Raw genomic sequence first — 21604 nt, forward strand, 5'->3', positions numbered from 1 at the left:
ATTATTTGTTTCATTGATATATAACAAAATCAGGTTTGTTGTTAATAGCCTATTGTATGACACACCCTATGGTCTCTGCTGGATTTTCAGCTGGAGTCCATGGACAAAGAATAAATAAATACAAATTCTTTAGATGGATGGCAGGTAGTGTGTTGTAAACTGTCCTATGTAATTACATATTTAGGTTACTGTTTTCCTTTAAAAATTACTTGATTAATGAAGTAAAAATTAAGGTTCTTATTAGACGTCCTGCAGCTATCTAATATAACTGAAATAGCAGCAGCTTCCTCTCTAATTCACTAGAATACATTTAACTGGCATAAACAGAACTAGCATTAAGCAGTATTGTGATAGTTTCTTGTTAATACAGTGTACAGCTTAAGCAATGTTTGGTTGTCTTTTGTTAATGTTTACCTTCAGTTGCTCCTTGTAGGTTCACCTTCTTGGTGGTAGAGTAGAAGATATTTCTATTCTTGTTCACCTTCTTGAAGTGGGACCAGAAAAATAAATATTACCACAATAGGGATTTTGTTCATCAAGCATGGAATGAAACAGCTGAGGATTGTGGAACAGACAGTAAGTACAAAAAAGTAAAGTAAATAGCTAAAAGACACAAAGAAAAAAGTAACACAAACAAGTTCGTTTATTTTCCTAATTTTAATTGTGTATAGATACTATTACAGTATTTTGATAATGAAATGACGTCCACAATAGTTACAGTATTTGATAATTTCGACATGAAATATATTTGCATTTATGACTGTTGACATAGTTTTTGAAGGCTTCTCTGACACTCCTCGCTCTTCTTGAAGCACTACTGTTTGCTCTGTCATTTTGGAAGCATGCTGCTAAAGCAATGTGTTCTGTTATGCCCTGGTCAAAAGACAATTGAAGGGAAATTTCAGGCCCATCTTTATCGATTATTATATTGTGCAAGCGCAGATGCACTGAATAATAATGTCTGCATGTACTACAGAAGTTTCAGTTCCCTTTCGGAAAAGACCCCACTTGCTGGCCATAATTCTGAAAGTGCGTACCACCACCGTTCTAGCCCTCGATAGCCTCCTGTTAACTAACCTCTCTTCCTCAGTCTGTGACAGTCCAGGGAAAGGGCGCATTAAGTTTTCCAGTAGTGGAAATGTTTCATCTCCAGCCAACACTAATGGGTCTTTTACTGAAGTACCTGGTAGTTCTTTCGGTAGAGGCCAGTTTTCAGTTTCGTTCAAAATATTATTGTATAAGTTACTTGCTCTAAATGTGCCACCATCTGATTGCTTGCCGTAGCATCCAATGTCAACTGCTATTAATCTGCAGTTACCATCGGGTACAGGTAGTAAAGCAAGCGAAAAATATTTTTTGTAATTGTAATACATTGACCCAGAATGAGGGGGACAGAGATTAGATTAGATTAGTACTTGTTCCATAGATCATGAATATGACACTTCGTAATGATGTGGAACATGTCAGGTTAATAAAAGGTATCTATACAAGATATTACATTACACAAAATACTACATGACACTTAATATTTTTAATTTTTTTGTGGGGGTTGGGGAAATTACCCACTTACTATACCCAAAAATTCATCTAATGAGTAGAAGGAGTTCCCATTAAGAAATTCTTTTAATTTCCTTTTAAATGATATATGGCTATCTGTCAGACTTTTGATGCTATTAGGCAAGTGACCAAAGACTTTCGTGGCAGCATAATTTACCCCCTCCTGAACCAAAGTTAGACTTAACCTTGAGTAGTGAAGATCATCCTTTCTCCTAGTGTTGTAGCCATGTACACTGCTATTACTTTTGAATTGTTCCGATTGTTAAAACAAATTTCACAAGTGACTATATATATTGTGAGGCTACAGTGAAGATTTCTAGCTCTTTAAATAAGTGTCTGCAGGATGATCTTGGATGAGCTCCAGCAATTATTCTGATTACACGATTTTGTGCAATGAACACTCTTTTACTCAATGATGAGTTACCCCAGAATATGATGCCATACGAAAGCAGAGAATGAAAATAGGCATGGTAAGCTAATTTACTTAGATGTGTATCGCCAAAATTTGCAGTGACCCTAATAGCATAAGTAGCTAAACTCAAACGTTTCAGCAGATCCTCAGTGGTTTTTTTTTCCATTTCAACCCCTCATCAATGCATTGTTATTGTTGTGGTCTTCAGTCCTGAGACTGGTTTGATGCAGCTCTCCATGCTAACCTATCCTGTGCAAGTTTCTTCATCTCTCAGTACTTACTGCAACTTACATCCTTCTGAATCTGCTTAGTGTATTCATCTCTTGGTCTCCCTCTACGATTTTTACCCTCCACGCTGCCCTCCGATGCTAACTTTGTGATCCCTTGATGCCTCAGAACATGTCCTACCAACCGGTCCCTTCTTCTCGTCAAGTTGTGCCACAAACTCCTCTTCTCCCCAATTCTATTCAATACCTCCTCATTAATTATGTGATCTACCTATCTAAGCTTCAGCATTCTTCTGTAGCACCACATTTCGAAAGCTTCTATTCTCTTCTTGTACAAACTATTTATCGTCCATGTTTCACTTCCATACATGGCTACACTCCATACACCTAGATATTTTGAATATTCTACCTTAACCCGAACATGCTTACCACCAATGCCCCCACACAATTCGGAAAATTCCAGTTGGCATACAGGTGTTTTGCAGCGGTTTGAAGCAGTGGTATAGTAGGATTTGCAGTTCATGTGATAAGGACAAAAATGTATTAAGTATACAGTGTACTTAATTATTTACGCATATTTTCACGTCTATATTTTCAGGCGAGGTACTGAAGAATAAATGGAAGAACCTACGTGACACTTTCCGCTCTGAACTCTAAAAAAACTCGTGCTGAACGTTCAGGAGACGAAGGTGGCATGCCGCCTTTCCAATCCAATTGCCTGTGGTACGAGCTAATGACGTTCCTGACTGACATAATGACGCCACGGAAGACCAAGACTAATGTTCATCACAGGAAAAAAACAGCATCGCAACACGACGACGCACACGGCGACGTGCTCTTCAAGACTGTCTGTAAGTTCAGAGGGTAGCGTTTCGATGCCTCCTCCCTCACCCACCCTACACACAAACCAAAACAAGAGTTCCAAGAAATCGACAAACTCTGAGTTGCTAAAAGTAGAGAAGCAAAAGTTGTAGCTAACTGAGCAGCAAATGTCGAAGTCAGAAACGCAAGATGACAGCTATCATTTTGTAGTGAGTTTGCTGCCAGCAATAAGAAAACTATCACCAGCAGTTCAGTTGAGAGCCAGGATAAAAATTCAGCACGTTCTTTTGAAAGAATTGGAATAATGTACCACTTCCACTGCACATTCGTTGATGTCACCCTATGCACCTGAAAATCCAGTTGAAATGGTAACTGCTGGAAATCCGCAAAATGAAATAGTCATCTCTGGAATTCCACCTGATGAAATTGTTATTTCATGCCACCAAGATTCTGAAAACTTTGATACTGAAGTGAGTGAACTGTGATGTATTTTACTTCTCATTGTCAACTACGTCAAAATTTATTAAAAGAAAGTTTGAATCTATCACAATTTGTAAATTTTTCATTATAAAATGATTGCTGTAAACTTAATATTGTGTACGTACCTGTTGGTGACCATAACTTTCTCTTCAGGGGTAATAGTCATCCTGAAATTTGTGTTTTGCTTCTGTAATCTATTTGAAACAGACGACACTATATAATCAAACGTCTGTACCCATTCTGAAATAATTCCAAAATTTATCCTCATCTTTTCTCAAGTCACTGTACAAATGATGGAATTCTCCTAAAGCCCTCCTCTCCTTGTTGATTTCATGGACCCATTCACGACCGCGTTGAATCCTCAGAGCACTGTTTTCTGATAAAAAAGAATTTACTGGGTCGAGGAAAAACGACATCGTGCCGCGACTGCTCAATAACTGTTGGCCAGATCGCGCGCGCGCGCTGTATCGTGTGTAGTGTGAACGCTCCATCGCATTGCATCGCTTTGGCTATTATGCCTCGCATCGCGTCGTGTCGCTTCGCATCACAGTCAGTGTAAACGTACGCTTACCCACCGCAGTTCTCTATGGAAAACATTGAAGGCCGCCATCTCCTACAAGGAGTGCGCGCGCTGCCATCTGCCGGCGACGTGAAAGAATAGATTAGAGGTTAACTTAAATGCCGCCAGATGTCCACATGAGTTACCATACTTTACTTCCATATATACTTGACAATGAAACTCGCAGGTATGACAGATTGTTCCAAAAATGAAACAAAGATAGACCTTTCTGTGACATATAACTTGTTGCAGGTTAAAAAGGGATGATTTCTTAAAGAAATTGGGAAAGATATGGCTGTTCTCATAATGTATACTGCCAATAACGTTTTTAAGTATAACGTTGTCATTAAATTTTCCTATGTCGTAAGTGCTTAACTCTAACCCGAACGATTTGTTTGGGGTGAGACCAAAGCTGGTAATTTTTGAAGGAGGATGTGCAAGCATGTCCTCTCATGTAGGAATCAATAGGTTATTTTAATACGGTAAGCTCAACGTCTGGGCGAGCATTAGATTTGAATGCAGACGTCCTCTATCGCTACTTTACATGTTACGGACGTAAGAGAATTTCTTGGTAATTTTTATGCTAGGGATTTAGCGTATCATAATTATTTACGAGTAGTTGTTACTCTCTTCGGCTGACACCGTGGACACCACAAGAAAATAGGCACAGGAAGGAATACAAAGTGGAGCATGCATTTCTTGTATAGATGGCATCTGAGGTACTCCTCATCTGTGCTAAAGCAGATGTAGCTTTAAGAATATGTAAGTACAAATCAATCAAATGGTGTATACATCTCAAAAATTAATGCAGTTTAGCTATATAGCGTTGGTGAAACAGAACTCTGTACTCGCAGTTAATGATTCTCATCTGATAATCCTCGTATGCATGTAATGGCCAGTAGGGACTAAAAAACGAGCATCAGTACAATTCAGCCGCATGAATCAGTTATGAACGAATCAGTATTATTTAATTTTATTTAGATATGATAACAAACCAGTGGCCGAACATGATAGTTGTTTCAATTTTGAATTTAATATCTGATTCACTACCTGTGCTTCTTCCGCATAACACCAGTTTTTCTGGCCTGTGCGGTGCCTACTGCACCTCGATCCTGACCTAAATAACTGTCAGTTTTGCCCTCCCCCTCCCATCACATCACATCCGTCTTATTTTACCAAAATACTTTTCCTGTTTCAATAATCTATCCTCCCTACCTCTTATACAGAGTGTTCATGTCCTACCTTTTGCTTCATTATACCATAATTAATTATTGTCAAATGGTGGCTCCTGGGAAAACTCAGTCTACCTTTTTTTATTCGTACCACAATGAAAAGTGGAATTTTGAGTCTTCTGCAATGAAAGTCTGGAGATAACACTTGTCAGGCAACTACACAGGTTTTGTTGGCGTCCTCACATCGAAATGTTTTGCCTTAGGGTAGATGACGTCTTGTTGTGAATACAAATGGTCTAAAATTGATTGTTTTGTCATTATTTTTGTATATGATATCCCTGATTTATTCAATTGTTCTACCTGTTTGTATATGTATAAGTGAATTCTTGTGAGGCGCTGATCAGCCACCAGTTCTTAATATTATTGCTGCCTTCATCGTCAGAAATGTCTTTCCAGTAGCTGCTCTCCAACTTTTCACAAATCTTTCTGTGTGGTCGACACACACCCCTCGAGCTGCCCTACTTTCTTACCCTGTGCCATTCCTCTCCTAACAGTGAAGTAGTGTAGTGCCTAGCATGCTCAAGTAGCAGTAGGGAGGCTCAGTTACGATTCTTGTTCCGGCCATCCAAATTCGGGTTTTGTGTGGTTCCCCAGATCTCACCAGACAGGTGATAAACCTTTGTAGCATGTGATAGCCAGTAGGGACTACAAAATGAGTATCAGTACAATTCACCCACATAAGTCAGCTATGCACGAAATAGTGTGTATTTAATTTTATTTAAATATGATAACAAACCAGGTGCAGATATGGTTCCGTCAGAAGTCAACAGCCACTTCTTTTCCTAAAAGTCTGATCATAAACTGTCTCTAATGACCATGGCCATCAACAGGACATACAAAACTGCTCTTACTTCTATTACAAACACAAATTTGTGTATCTGTGATGATATTGTTATAAATTTGGCAGAAGAATATGCTAGTACAAAGGTCTATCACTAAGGGCACCCTTACCCAGGAGCAGGGCACCACCCCCTTCCTCCTCCAGCTGTCATCAAAATTGCAGGGATAGAAAAGTAATAGATGTATACTACTACTCATTCTGTAGGGTAATTCCAAGTATTTCATCAGTTCATTGAATACAGCATGACGCCTGACGTGCTGTATTCAATGAACTGACGTGTGTGTGTGTGTGTTTGATTTTTTCCCATAATCAAATTTTATTCATATCTTCCGAGTTAGGAAAAGCCTTTGTGTTATATTGAAATTCTGATGCACTGTAAAGTTCTACAGTATGGCTTTATCTCTGTGATTTGACTTTAGATTTCCTATCAGTCCAGTGCGAAGAACTCTCTGGAGGTGAGCAATACACTTGGTTTTCATTGTTTGGTTATTCCAAAGTAACTGAAAAGTCCTGGCAAGAAATATCCTGGAAATGGGGACTAGTGTTTTAAAATGCGATATTTTAATATAAAAGTATTGTAACTTCATGTAGTTAATTAAATCTTCAGTAAAATCTGTGGAACGCATGTTACAGTGTTTAAATTATGAGTACTTGAAGGGTTACATATTTGTTAAAGCAAAGTTCCCTATCTATGTCCAGCCTATTTAGGTCATTACATTAATCACTGTGTTATCCTGTAAATTGCTGTTATTTGCCACACTGAATGTCACTTGGTAGGTACAATTTAAAAACAAAGTAGATATGTAAACTACAATGGGCCTGACAATCTTAAATTCAGTTCTTTTCCTTCGTAATTTAACGAACCATTCACTTTGTTGACATGACAGCTGGCTTGTTTATATCATCCATGCATACATCTATGGGACACCAAAGGAAATAAGGCAAGTTTCTTGCAAACGTGAACATTTAAAATTTGCATTTGACTTGAAAATGCAACGAATACAAATCAGTGCATCTAAACTGTCAATCATTGCTTTTGGAGTTCTGGCTTTATCAATTAACGACACAAACACAATGAAAGTGAATAGAAATGGATTACGAAAGCACGCTTTTCATAGCACATACTTCTCTTCTCGGTTATTCGAAATGTATAAAGAAAAAGGAATTACAGTAGTAAGGCCAGAAGCTTCATATTTTGGTGTTGTATTACTGTATCGAATACGCATTTAACACCAGAAAAACGGTTAAGTTGCGCTCCTTATGCTCTGTTGTTCACTAAAACAGTGTAACATTTACTATATAAAATAAATATCGCGTGCACACGACAGAAATAACGAACAAGAAGGAATTGTAAACACTCGTCTGCTAATGCTTTGGGGGGATCCAAGATAGCGGCAGGCCCCGCGCACTGGTTTCAAAACAACGTACAGCGTAAGTCTGTAGCGCCATCTCCCCTTATTCTACCTCCATGGTAGCAACACTATGGGTTGTATGAATAAAAACGAGAACATTCACCAGAGTTGATACTAAGAGCAAAAGAACATTCTCAAAGAAATTTCCAGTTTCGTATGAATAAAAACTAGGAAGATAATTTTTGACCCTGAAGTACTTCCTCTCTACCTCCCCGCCCAACGAGTTAAAATTTTAACTCGTTGTCCCCGCCTTACTGAGTAATTTCTCAGCAAAGACATTAAACTCTAACATCTTTGGTCCTTAGTTTGTTTCGTTTGCGTGTGTTTTGTGATACCGAAAGTTTTTCTCACATTATTTCTGTGCCGAAATGGAAGACTCAGAATTAGCCTTTGTCAACATTATAAAAGATTACCCCGCAATCATCAGTAAATCGCAAACTCTGGCCGCAAGAAGGGAGAAGGCAGATTGTATTAAGGAAATTCAACACCGTTATAGGGTTAGTTTCCGGGAAAGAAATTACAGACGGGCAGATAATGGACAAACTGCACAACATGAAATCCCTTATTGAGGCCAAGTCGGATGTTAATAAGATGGCAACCATTAAGATTTCCCTGAAAAATTGAGAGCAGACATTTTTGAAGTTTTTGGACGGAGATGACTGCAACCCAACTATCCACAGAGTTCTTGGTAAGTTCAATACTTTCCGATTTTTTAATTACGTGCTTAATGCTTTGAAATTGTGATTCAGAAAAATACGTATTTTTAACAAAGGGAAAACGAAACAACGTTTGGTAAATTTCGTGTAATATATCACCAGTGTACTATGCATGAAATTGAACGAACCCCTCCCACATTTCTGCGTAAACCTGTTTGGTATATTTACTAACTAAAAACTGAATCCTGACACACTACTATTACTTCTTTTTTAAATTTTTATTAGGAGCTTGTGCAGTAGGTGGTGGTTGCACCTCTGTCATCTCTTCACCACGAAATTCGGAGGTAGCTGACAGACTGCACCTTGTATGAACAAGAATCAATGTTGCAGCTACCACAAATAGTTGCAGCCGACCCTATGGATCTCATGGGCCCCGAAGTCGTCATACCTGCTCAGTCACCTGCTTCGGGGCATGAGAGAGTGCCTAATTGTCAGAGATTGAGTATGGAAACAGATGAGACAGTTAATTTGTCTACTTCAGAGCTGCAAAGGCTGGTGCTATTTACCAATTAGACATATTGAAACGAAAGCAGCAGAAATTGATGCGTGATGAAGAGAAACAATAAAAACATTGTGTAGTGTCTTATTTACATACCGAATTTTATCAATAAAAACATCTTTTTTAAGTGAATGTTCATTTACATTCCTTATTTACCAAATTCCATATCCTCTTACAAAAAATTATTCATTGCTAATTTCTTTTCAATGAAACAATAAGAGTAATATAATCCAATCTGAAATGTTAAAAAAGTGTATGCACTTATATTGTTGTGTCCGGCCAGTATCTTCACCACATCCTTGAAACAATTTCTGGCAAAGTAAAGCAAAATCAGTAACTTGTTTTACTGTAGCATCTGGCAAATACCTTCACCACTAATTTTTGGTACAATAAAGCAAAAAGAGTAACTTGTTTCTATTTTAAATGGTGCAAGTAAGACAGTTGGGCACTTATTTACTGTAGCACCTGGCAAATATCTTCACCACATCCTTTAAACAATTTCTGGTAAAGTAAAGGTAAAAGGGTAACTTGTTTGTATTTTAAAAGCTGCAGGTTAGACAGTTGTGCACTTAATTACTGTAGCATCTGGCGAATACTTTCACTGCTAATTTTTGGTACAGTAAAGCAAAAAGAGTAAGTTGTTTCTATTTAAATGCTGCCAGTTAGACAGTTGTGCACTTATTCACTGTAGCACCTGGCAAATACCTTCGCCACAACCTTGGAACGTTTTTGGTAAAGTAAAACAAAAACTTGTGCCATCAATCTGCTGAAGTTGCAGTACATAAATTACATTAAGGTTCCAGCAGTTCACATTAACCGGTTGTGTCCAAAGCTATTTACTGTAGTATCTGAAAATTCTGTTCCAGTTTGAATAGTAGTTACATGTTAAACAATTTTTGTTGGAAGTAAAATCGATGACAGAGAATGAAGGAAAAAAAAAACACTAAACAGCATTTTATTATGTAACATCAGAGCACTGTGCTTTATTTTCATGAGGGAATAATTATTGTAATTACAAAAAATATACAAATTGGGTGTAATTATTCAATGTTTTGACAGACTCCCATACATTACAGTTAACGTATTACATTTACAATTTCCCGTCTTCTATTTATTCCACGTACACATACGTTTGCTGCTTCCTCTTCTCCCAGTACTGGAAGATTGTTGTCGTCATCAATAGGTGCCTCAGAATCCTCATCCCCTATATGTTTTGCTACGTTGTGCAAAACAAAACAGGCTATTATCACACTGGGGATTTTTGTTTGGGCAAGCCTTATTTTATTTTGCAGAATTGGGAAACGCCTTTTCACCTGTCCAAAGCACCGTTCGATTATCACCCTTTCCTTAGAGTGAAGTCTGTTGGGTGCCCTCTCATGAGGTGTTTCGGGATTTTGAAATAGTGTCATTAACCACGGTGCAATGCCATATCCTTCGTCTCCTAAAATTAGGGCGTTGCACTGGTTCTCACGCAATATATGATACATAACGGAGTTTCTCCATATCCTAGCGTCATGTACAGACCCAGGCCATGCAGCATCAACACTCGTAAACATTTCACTGTTATCACACGTCACCTGCACTTTTATAGATGGAAAGCCCTTTCGATTAACATATTCGTCTCCATGTGAAGAAGGTTTCATTATAGGTATGTGAGTGCAGTCTAGAGACCCTACCGCACATGGAAACTTGTATCTCGATTGCCGTGTATATTAATTTAAACCATTAACTTTTTCTGTTTGTGTGTATGCAGTACTGAACAGTGATGTTGCTATTGGCTGACTACATCACATATCCTAAGCTCTGAATACCCGCTGTCATCGGCTGGCGAGATCACGTGACATGAGCCATGACTGGCTTACAAAAGCGCATCAATATCTCTATTTCAATGCTTCAGAAAGTAGCATGTGGTGTTTAGTGGAATTCAAATGTATACTTTTGTAAAACGAAAATATGCAGCGTAAATGTTGCTGCACATCAAAGATCTTTCCAGAACGTGTTTCTTTCCCCTGTGTTTAGTTTTCTAAAGCACCGGGAAATTCTACTCCCATGTATAAAACCATAACTATTCACAGGACTGATAAGTTATACAGTTCCAAGAGAAAATATACTGTCAGTTAACAGGGAAAAATTATGTTTTCATCCAGGAGAAAGTGTAATTTTAACCGGGACAAAAACGGGAATTTTTTTTCTTTTTATCGTACACCCTGACTAACAATGCAATATGGACATCACATCAAACTACACATACTTGAAAATGGTGATTAAGCCATAACAGTCTGTTGTAATTAACGATTACTTATTATAAGCAGCTATTTGATGTATCTACTCTAACAAAAATGTTACTCACTCAGTTAAATGAATACACTGAAAAAACTTCATTTTTAATGGTTCCTTCTATCACAAAGGTGAAGCCAAAATATTTGTTTAAATAATCAAATTAAAAGATATATTTATATGAACAATACTATTGCAAACCTCGTAATTATTTTGGAATTAATTATGAGCTGGCTTTGCTATATGTTTTTGAACAGAGCCAAATATATACTTTAAGAGTCCTAGTAGTTCTTATCCAAATGTTTATAATTATTACAGAATTTATATTTGTTTATAAGTCAACAATAGAATCTAAGTCATGAAAAAGTTACTGATTTCACCCTATTACAAAAGATATTAACTAGGAATGGTCAAAATAAATTAGGAAATTAATTACATACACAAAATGAAGCACAAAATTAGACCTTGTGTTATATTTCTTAAGAGTGAGAGCCAACCTTTACTCTTTTATGAAAATCCAGATTATACTCTTTTATGTTGACGGTAATTAGGCAAAAATGAAAATAAAATGAATTTAAAGAGGGAGGTGGCAAAACAAGAGTGGTAGTAAAAAGATCTCAACTTGCTTCATCACATGCTGATCACCCAGTATCACAGTCAAATCTCGAATTGTCACTTGTCACAAAGGAATGAAAAGCCTTGCTCACCAAGTCCAGGTTTTACACTACTTGTGGACCAGTAAAATATACAGTATTCACAAATTATTACATTTACGGAGCATTACATATAAAACCAGAGGTACAGTAACAATATAATTTCTTAAACCTTATTACATGTTTACTCCATCAAAGATCTTGAGTATTCAGATACATTAGTACAATGTCAGCAGAGAAATTTATGGGATCTACATAAATCTATGGATTACTGGTGTTGCAACGTGTGATTAAAATTTTGAGACACTTATTTATAAATATTTGTGAAGATATGAGTTCCAGCATTTCCTTTTGACATCCTCTCCTTTTTTTCCCAACACTACTAAATTCACTCTCTTTATCTCTACTATATTCTCTATGCAACTTTCTGAACACAGAATCTGTCTTAAAACTCTTGGAACAGACTCAAAATTTCGTGTCTGTTATTTACTACTCGAGGAAAGGACTTACTTCCTAACAGCTCAAGTTGCATGTTTTTCATAAATGAAATATTTAAGTTTGTATCTACAACAACAGAATGAGTAAGCAATGGTGCTGGGTTTCTTGTGATCTTCAAAAAATTGACACACTCACTCTTCCTTGCAGTTCCAAATTCTTGGCATGTAACTCTTGTAAATAACTGAGGGGGAAACTTCATCATAATCATTTTTAGTAGACAGACTATAGCGTAATGCTGCTGTTAGTTTATATTCAAGACTCAGTTTTTTCTGCTTTGGCCCTTGACATCTGCTGTCTTCAGCCAATAAGTAGTGAAGCAGTCTTGGAATATCAGTGGAACTTCATGTGACTTCAAATGTGCGTTATCAAGGGGAGCACATAATAATTGTTCCGTGCTTTCATCCTAAATTTGTATTTCCCACGGAACATCAACCTTCTGAAAGTGGACATGGCAGAACAGCAAATAAAAGTGAATAAGTAATGGGTATTTCACAATCAGGTACTTATACGCCACAAGAGATTTATCAAAACCACTATATGTATATAAAGTTACTGTCCTGCTATAAAAACACAAGAAGCCTCTCTGCTCAGAAACAGAGATCCACTCGTGAATATGAAACATGGGGAAGGGACAGCTACTCCGTGCACCCATCATGACAAAATATTTCACAGAATAACTAAAAACACTGGAGAGAGGAAGAGATTAACTTGTTTCATGATAAATTAAAGGTATTGTAAAATGCCCAATATAAATTAATAATGGTGATAATACATATGTTCATAGTTTGGTAATATGAATCTTAGAAATCTGGTGGAAGCTGCATGTTCATAAATTCCCTAGAAAGAGAAAAACACACACACAAACACTAGTCTTTTTGGAGGCTGCTATGAAAGAATACAAAATAATTACTAATAGTTGTGGATTTATATAGCTATCAAAACCTAATATCCATGAGGCCCTTCTGCATCTCTGTGTTTCGACTATTAATTCACATTCTGTACATTATTTCATAGGCTACACAAAAATTGACAGCATTAAGAAAGCTGGATCTTTGCCACTTAAGTGCTGCATATTAGCAGAGACATGAGCATTCAATTCATTTCAAATAATTTAATTGCATACTTAATTAGGGAAGTCTAGGGCACTCACATATGTATGAAATTCAGACGCAGAAATTAAGACAATTTGTAGAAAGAACTTATACAAGACACTTGTAACTTTTTCTAAAGACATGTATGTTGACAGATTTTTTTGTCTGTTTTCGTATATGCTGACAAACTACAAATCTTGAATGTAAAAATAGGTCTGTCTTTCAATTTGCTGTAACCTACATATGCATGTTTCCCTTTTGTGAATCACCATCTGCATTTCTAAAGAAAAATAATTATTTGTGAATTATAAAATCACTCAGTGCTATACCCAAAATTACTTACAGGAATTTTAAACATCTGGTTGCTAGAGATAATTTATTGGAGATGTACTATGTGCAATAGCTACTTGGAACTTGGTTTTGATTTACTAGGTTGACTTATATGAACAGGCAGCTACTGAAAGTTTTTACAGCAGAAAACAGAACTGAATACTACTTCCAGTCCATTGGAAGTGACTTATATTCTGCATATATCACACTTCATTGGAAATTGATTTGTTTGCTAACAATGTGTACTACAGAGGAAATGTAATGCCATGTAAATGCAGTGTAAGATACTTGATGTTCTTGAAGAAACCTCTGCTTGACTCAGTTATCAGTTTTATACAAATTTGTCTTTCTTGCACTTATGGGATAAAGAATTTACATAATGTAAAGAACCTAATGTTTGTAGGGCTCACCAAGTCATTAAAATTAAATTTTCTTAACAACTTAAAAAAAACAAAAACCCACACTTGAACTTGCAGAAGGAATAAGGCTCTTCCTGTGAATTCATGATAACTATGTCTTCCTCATTTTTTCATCCTCTGGATATTTAAACACAGAAACTTTTGGGCCCCTATTGTAGTTGTCTCTAAAGTTCAGCACACAGCAGCTAAATGGCATTATGCCAATATAATAAGTGATTATTCCAATCACCAACGAACTAAATTATGACACAGTTAGATGCAGCACGGTGTTTATGAGCTTTTGAAGACACATGTTGTGATGTCACGTCCAATGAGGTGCTGCCTTTATACACAAGGATGTAAGTCATTTAATCTTGGGGGTAAAAGAGTATTAGCACTTCAGATAAGGTTTTTCATATGGAAACCTTGCAGCTCAAAACACTGTTTTATATGCACAGCTCATTTAGACATAGCCATAATTTGTTGTGCACTCTGAATAGCCATAGTGTATTTTAACAATGTCTTACCATCTTTGTATCTGTGTAAACAATTGTATATGTACTGCTCCTTATTTTGATGAAACGTCAGTTGTGAAAACTGGCTAGTCATATTGTCTTTCAAATGTGATATTGCTGTGTATGTCAACACATATTTGAGATGTAAGTTTCACATTTATTTAATCACAAATGGACTTTTTATGTGAATTTGTAACGCCTATGCTCTATTGATACAAATAAATTAATTTATGTAATTATCATTTTGCAAATGATCAGTAAGCTTAATGTAAGGTTGGTGCATATGTTCACAGTGTTCTCGTTTTGCCTGTTGTTATTTCGGGTATCATGGGTTTATTTATCGATTGTCATATTTTTTATTTGTATTTCACTGTTCTTACCCGAGTTTACATATTGTCATTTTGAGATAGTCAGTGGAGCTATGGACATTATAAAATGGAGTGCCAAATGGACAAATCAGAATGTCTCCGACATATTATTCTGTTTGAGTTCAGTAGAGGGGTGACAGCAATGGAAACCTATGCACCCTGCCACTGGACAGATCGTGGCAAGAAAATGGTTTTGTCATTTTAAGAAGGATAATTTTGATGTTAGTGAATGTTCATGTTTAGGAAGTTTTCGAGGTTTGAAGGAGACAGTTAAAGGCATTGATGAACAGTGATCCATGTCGGTGTACTCGAGAATTGACAGATGTGATGAAATGTGATCACTCCACCATCATGCAACATTTGAATGTGATGGGGAAGGTTCTCCAGGTGTGTGTGGTCACGGCATTCTCTAAGCCAAAATCACAAAAATCAGCGGGTGGCCACATGTGCATCTCTGCTCGCTTGTCATCAATTGGCTCACGAACAACACCAACCGTTCCTATCCTGCATCATTACTGGTGACAAGAAATGGTGTCTTCCTGCTAACATAATGAAAAGAAAGCAGTTGTTGAGCCCAAACAAGGCAGCAACTCCCAGTACAAAGAACTGTGCCCACCCGCAAAAAAATATGTTATGCATCTGGGGGAACAGTAATGGTGTGACGTACTATGAATTGGTTGTCCAAGGTATAACCATCACCGCTGACATTTATTGTCAACAACTGAGATGTCTTGCAGATGCAATCCAAGAACATTGACCAGGGAGACTGCATGAAGTGATGCCATTCCACAATAATGGCACCCGCATTTTGCTAGACTGGCAAAAAACACTATACAGGTGTTGTTGGGTTGGGAAGTCAATCCACACCGACCATATTCACCGGATCTTGTGTTCTCAGATTTTCATGTTTTCCACACTCTGTTGAACAGCCTACAAAAAACTTCCTTTCCAGATGAAAATGTGCACTGAATGTGGTTAGACGAGTACTTTGCCTCAAAACTGTGTGATTTCTACAGTCGTGGAACTGAAAAGTTACCCCTGTGTTGGCAGACATTTGTCAATAGTGGAAGAGAATATATTATTGGTGGGTAAAGTCTCTGTTATGTTTGTATGTTGTGGTTATTAAACTCACAGAGAAATCCTATGAACTTATTCATCAACCCAGTAGATTATTATTAAAGCTATTATAAGAATGTGTCATCAGTATTTAAGAAGATAATTTTTGTGATGTATTGTGACTTATCGACTAAGTTCCACAGATATGAAAATAAAGTAGCAATGCAAGCAGCCCTCATTTAAGTTCAGTCTTTGGATATGTTTGCCTCACAAGAGGAATATAAGAACTTAAAATGGCGGCAGGTAGACAGGAGACAGCACTAAGGAGACCAATTCGGAGGAGCCTCTCTACCTTGTGTGTGACCCCTGAGCTTGTCATTTGTTGTCTCTGTAGCCCTCCTCCACTTTCCACTATCTGTTCTCCCCTGATAGCACCATAAGGAATCCAGGTAAGTAACAACACAGTATAGGAATCTGTGGAGAGAATCAACTCAAAGCTGTTAATACAGATAAACAAAATCAAGAGAATTGTCTGTAGTACCATCCCAAGAAAGAAATTGTACATGTTTTTCTTATAACTTGCAAGAGATATGTTTTAAGTTATAATTGTAAAATTGTGTAAACGTTTCAATAAATACACCCACATTACATTGTTATAATTAAAGAAGTAATAGTTTTAAAATTATTTACAGTAATTCTACTTCCTTAATTAACCATCTTTCACATCGAGCTTGTCAGTTTTTGCAACAGACAATATGATTTGCCTTGTATGTCATGAGGTACATTTCATTTGCAATTGTGGGTACCGCAAGCACTTAACATTCCAGTGTCAATGGACACAGATAAATTTTTTCCCATGTAATGTACAAGTGCAAAACAGATATGCTTATAAAACCTATCTACAGTGTTTTGATCACTATAAAGTAGAAAAAAATTATCTATGTGTTTTGGCCTACTTCACTTCACGTGTCATTATCTGGAAAGAACAAAATGGAAATCTTCTCGTACACAAGCTACTGAAAGGGCCTGCAGGGACTTACGTAGATTGTGGACAGTTGGGAATGTGGGTCTCACGGGAAGCGTGCAAGGGATAAGTCTCTGCAGTCACGCTATGCATCTGTGTCCTCAGTGGCTTAGATGGATAGAGTCCCAGTTGGGGCACACATTTTCAGCTGTCCCCATCAAGGTGTGTGTACAACACCTGTCGGCAGCTGAGGGTTTCAATTAATTATCATTTATTCTAGAGAATGTGCATCGTCATCAATGGTATCTGTTCTTTCGAGAACAGTTACTATCTTCCTATATACAATGCATTTGCTGATAATGAAAATAGCAATAATATTAACAACTAGTAGGTGCACAGACTGGAGCCTCACACAAATTCATATATTCATATATGTATAGGTAGAACTACTGAGTAAGTTTGAGAGATACACGTATAAAACTTACTGCAAGAAATAATGAAGTATCAACAACCTTCAGTCCAAGGCCAGTAGGTTCTACAAACTGACATGGGGAGGCTGCGACGTTGGGATCACGAATTTACTTCAAACTTTACACGCCTTTAGTAGGCCATTAAAACAACATAATGAGTAAGTAGTAAGGCGTACTACACTGGCAATTCCGAGTAAATCGCAAGAAAAGTTTTACACATTTATTACGTGGTTTATGTATCTGTGCATAGGTGCCACATGTTACAATTCAGGGTAATGAAGTGGTTAATGTTCGAGGTTCGTATGACAAACAAGTGTAAGACAATGGTACGACACCCCTCCGAGCCTTCATTTTTGTAGTACAAGTGTAAATTCTGTGATATTAAAAAAATTTGCACCTACACTATTCGTTCTTGCTACATTAGCAACGTCTCACCTCTATGCAGGTTAACTGCCAGATGGTGCCTGCCTCTGTTTTTCCAGCTTGAAGTGTCGAGGTGCAAAGTAGTTCCACATACCTTACCAGACTGCAGTATAAGTGACTTCGCAAATCACAACAGGCATTAGTTTACAGGAAAACTCTGTGCATTTCTTCACTTATCTGTCGATACTCATTAATATGTTTGTTCTGATAATTAAATTTAATTAAAAGTTGTGAGTAGTCAAAAACATGAAATTCACGAAAACTTCATTAAAATATACATGTTGTTTTGGTAAATTGTGTTACCTATCAAATGTCATATAAATTAAATAATATGACCTGTGATAGAAAAAATATAAATTAAAACTTAAGCTCGAAGGGGAGTCAAACCGTTACCTCATACACATTAGCCTCATGATACTCGACTGCTAACCCCTTGACCACCACACCACCATAAACTGTTGACAGCCAAAACCAATGCGCAGGTACATCAGTTACACAATAGATGTGTAAAATTTCTCTTGCAATTTTCTCAGAATTGCCAGAGTAGTGCACTTTACTACTTGCACATTATGTTGTTTTAGTGGCCCACTAAAGGTATACAAAGTTTGAAGTAGATCTGTGATCCCAGCATCATAGCCTCCCATTGTGAGTTACAGTATCATTCAGCCACAAGAATCAGTTATGCATGAACCAGTGTGTAGCCCAGTTTGTTTAAATATTGTAACAAACCTGTGGCTGAGCATGGTAGCCATCACAATTTTGCTTTTAACGATTGCTTCACAAACTGTGCTCCTTCCACCTAACACAAGTTTCTCTGGCATGTGATGAGTCATCAGCTGCCTTAGGGGAATAGTTCATGTCATGAGATTGTTGCCAAAATCTATACAGCAAATTCTATGTGTCTAACAAGATTACCTCCATACTTTCAGGCCGAAAGACCCAAAATTGCTCTCTGTAGTGTTTTTCAAACAAGTGTAGAATCGGTTGTCCCAGGAACTTGAGAACTAGTTGCTTATACAGACACAAAGAACCTATTTGAGAAGTAGGGTGGGAGTGTAGAGAGAGGAAGAGGGAGAGAGAGAATATTGTGCTGACTGAAAGATTATGAATGAAAAGATAATAGGAACAGCAAGAGTTTTTGCTAAGACAGGAAAGATGGGCGAGGAAAGGATTAAAGTGCATTAGTTTTATAAAACATAGGTAAAATATGATTCATTTGTACTTACTCTTGTGGCAAAATCTATGTTGGCACAGTTGTGGGGCACCTAAGATACACTCTGCAATAGCAAAACATCCTTCATCTTGCATTCCTTCCCTCCACCCTTCTTCTTGTGGTGGTCCCAGTGTGTAAACTGGTATAGAGACTTTGGCAGTATGCACTACTTGAAAAACTCAATTCTCTTTACTTTTCCAAACAAATGGGCACGAAAGCACACTCTGCACGTGTGAGACAGGTGCTGAAGCATTAAAACACATGCACGGTAGATACACTGTGAGTAAAGTCCTTAGATTTAGCAATCCAGATGATGATGTCACCACTAACAGAAAATAATCAGCTTCTGTGTTTGACAGATCTAAACCCTTTGCACATTCTTGAAGTCCTGATACCCCGTTTCTGCTATTGTGTGTCAGATTTATAACGCATATAGTTATCTTCCTTGTTTCTCTGATAAAAAGTTTGGGCTTCTGAGGTCATCCTTGCTTTTGTTTATTTCCTCCTAATCACTGAACTCTGTAATACCAAGGCAGTATGTGCAGAGCAACCACTAAATTCACCACTAAACTGGACATAGCACACTCTACAGAAAACAGTTCCTCATCCATTACTGTCATTGAAGCATTGGTTAGTTAGGTTTACATGATTCACAAATACATGTGCCTTGCTATGTAAAAATGAGGGCCTTCTCTATTGTAAGATTTGATTGCTGAATTCTTCAGACGGAAGAATTCTTCATGCGGTTAGGGAGGAAAACATTTACTAAAACTTTAATAACACCTCTCTCCATTTTATCTGATGTGTGCCTAAGGGAAAAATGTCTCCCTTTTATGCAGTGATTCAACAGTGTTAGTTTTATTAATACTGGTGAATTTTCCATGAACTTAAAGACCATCATCCACGATGCAGATACTGATAGCCAACACTCACCAAAATAAGCAACTGCACTGGATTTTCTTGTAAATACTTCACAAATTTTGAGATTTCCTGTATTAACTAAGATGATGACACAGCTGTTTCTCATCACAGGATCAGAATTTGCTTACTGTCTCCTGGTACAGCTAAATTTTCCGCTTACAAAGCTATTACTGTTATGCTTACTCACAGAAAAGTGAACACCAGTAAAGCCTGGACAGAGCAAATGTTCCCTCAGTTGCCTGTATCCCATGCTCAGGAAAATGTGTAATCTAGGAAGCAGGACATGTGTTTGTGTTCCACCTCTTGAAAGCTTCTAGAGCTTTCTGAATTGATTGCAATTTTCTATGTGAGGAAAGAATATCACAGCTACTAAACGGCATACATTAATTTTCATTCCTTGGAAAAATAGTGAAATATCAACAACATAAGGAAAAAGATATATTGCCGACTCACTGTAAAGATGATGCAGAGTTGCAGGCAGGTACAGCGGAAAGACTGTTACGTATGTAGCTTTCAGCCAAAGTGTTCTTCAGAAAGGGATATACACACACACACACACACATATTCATATTCATTCACACAAGCAAGCACATTACATGCACACATGACTGGCATCTCCGGCAGCTCGGATTGGAATGGCATACTCCATTATCTTATATGCTGCATGAAGCAAATAAACCCCACTGTAATTCTTTAAGAGTCCCATTTGCCAATTGTTCTGATGATAAAAGGGCAATGGCTGACCATTTTCACAGTCATTTGGAAAAGGTCTGAAAAAATTCTCTTGTCTCTCATTTCCTTATCTGACTCATTAACTTGATTATTTAACCATCCTTATCAGTAATGGTTTTCTTTAACACATAGCCTGATAAATGTGCTCATAAATTGTTTTGTCTGTTGGGTAGAGCATTATTTTCACATATGATCTCCTTTCCTCAATGAGGTCAGTGACTACAAATATTATATGATGTAACCTAATAACCCTCACTGACGTATTTCCATTTGCAACAGTATTACTTTTTTTTGCAGGTAAAGAATGCATGCATCCTCTTGCTTTCACACAATCTGTACCGTGATTGTGGCACACTGCTCGTGTGCTTTGTCCATTACATTGGTCTTCTAGATACCAACCTGTTAAGGGCCTTCGTTATGCTAATGTTGATGTACTTAAGGCTCTGAAAAAAATAACATTGATACCAAAGGAAAGGGAAGAAAGAGGACAACTGGAGTAATTTGAATTCGTTTTTCAGATTGTGCTGTAAGTAAAGATTTTAGCATCTCAAGTTACGCGATCAGAAAATGTAGATCTTGATAAAGCAAGTTCTCTTTTGCAGAATGCAGCTGATAATTTATCTTGTTATGGGAAAAAATTGAAGAAGCAGTGTCATCAGTTACATCATACAATGGCAAGTTTCAAGAATTAAGTAGTTTGAATGTGGTCTTATAGGTGGCGCACAAGCAATGGGACACAGCATCCGAGGTAGCAATGAAGTGGGGATTTTCCTGTACAACCATTTCACCAGTGCACTGTAAATATCATGAAGCCGGAAAAACATCAAATCTCTGACATTGCTGTGGCCGGAAAAAGATCCTGCACGAACAGGACCAATGACGACTGAGGAGAATTGTTCAGTGTGACAGAAGTTCAACCCTTCCACAAACTGCTGCAG

General features: G+C 37.3%; 2 protein-coding genes across 2 annotated transcripts; both read right to left on the reverse strand.

Annotated features, from left to right (window-relative positions):
* Positions 1–923: 923 nt before the first annotated feature.
* Positions 924–1373, reverse strand: LOC126212767 (uncharacterized). The gene has a single exon (XM_049940173.1). The coding sequence runs from the start codon at positions 1371–1373 to the stop codon at positions 924–926; it is 450 nt and encodes a 149-aa protein (XP_049796130.1).
* Positions 1374–8929: 7556 nt separating this feature from the next.
* Positions 8930–12393, reverse strand: LOC126212768 (putative nuclease HARBI1). The gene is made up of 3 exons (XM_049940174.1): positions 12198–12393; positions 9846–10429; positions 8930–8992 (listed from the first exon to the last, which is right to left on the reverse strand). Exons 1-3 carry the CDS (start codon positions 12391–12393, stop codon positions 8930–8932), a joined length of 843 nt encoding a protein of 280 aa, XP_049796131.1.
* Between the last annotated feature and the right edge of the window lie 9211 nt (positions 12394–21604).

This window comes from Schistocerca nitens, chromosome 11 (genome assembly GCF_023898315.1).
Source record: "Schistocerca nitens isolate TAMUIC-IGC-003100 chromosome 11, iqSchNite1.1, whole genome shotgun sequence".
In the NCBI taxonomy this organism is placed as follows: domain Eukaryota; kingdom Metazoa; phylum Arthropoda; class Insecta; order Orthoptera; family Acrididae; genus Schistocerca; species Schistocerca nitens.

Excerpts from the sequence above, each read along its gene's own strand:
- LOC126212767 (XM_049940173.1), bottom strand. The coding sequence starts at position 1,373 with ATGTATTACAATTACAAAAAATATTTTTCGCTTGCTTTACTACCTGTA.
- LOC126212768 (XM_049940174.1), bottom strand. The coding sequence starts at position 12,393 with ATGATTATGATGAAGTTTCCCCCTCAGTTATTTACAAGAGTTACATGC. Across the intron at positions 10,430-12,197 it reads GCAACTTGAGCTGTTAGGAA|GGTCTCTAGACTGCACTCAC; the intron begins GTAAGTCCTTTC and ends CATGTGCGGTAG. Across the intron at positions 8,993-9,845 it reads GAAGACGGGAAATTGTAAAT|ATTGGATTATATTACTCTTA; the intron begins GTAATACGTTAA and ends TTAACATTTCAG.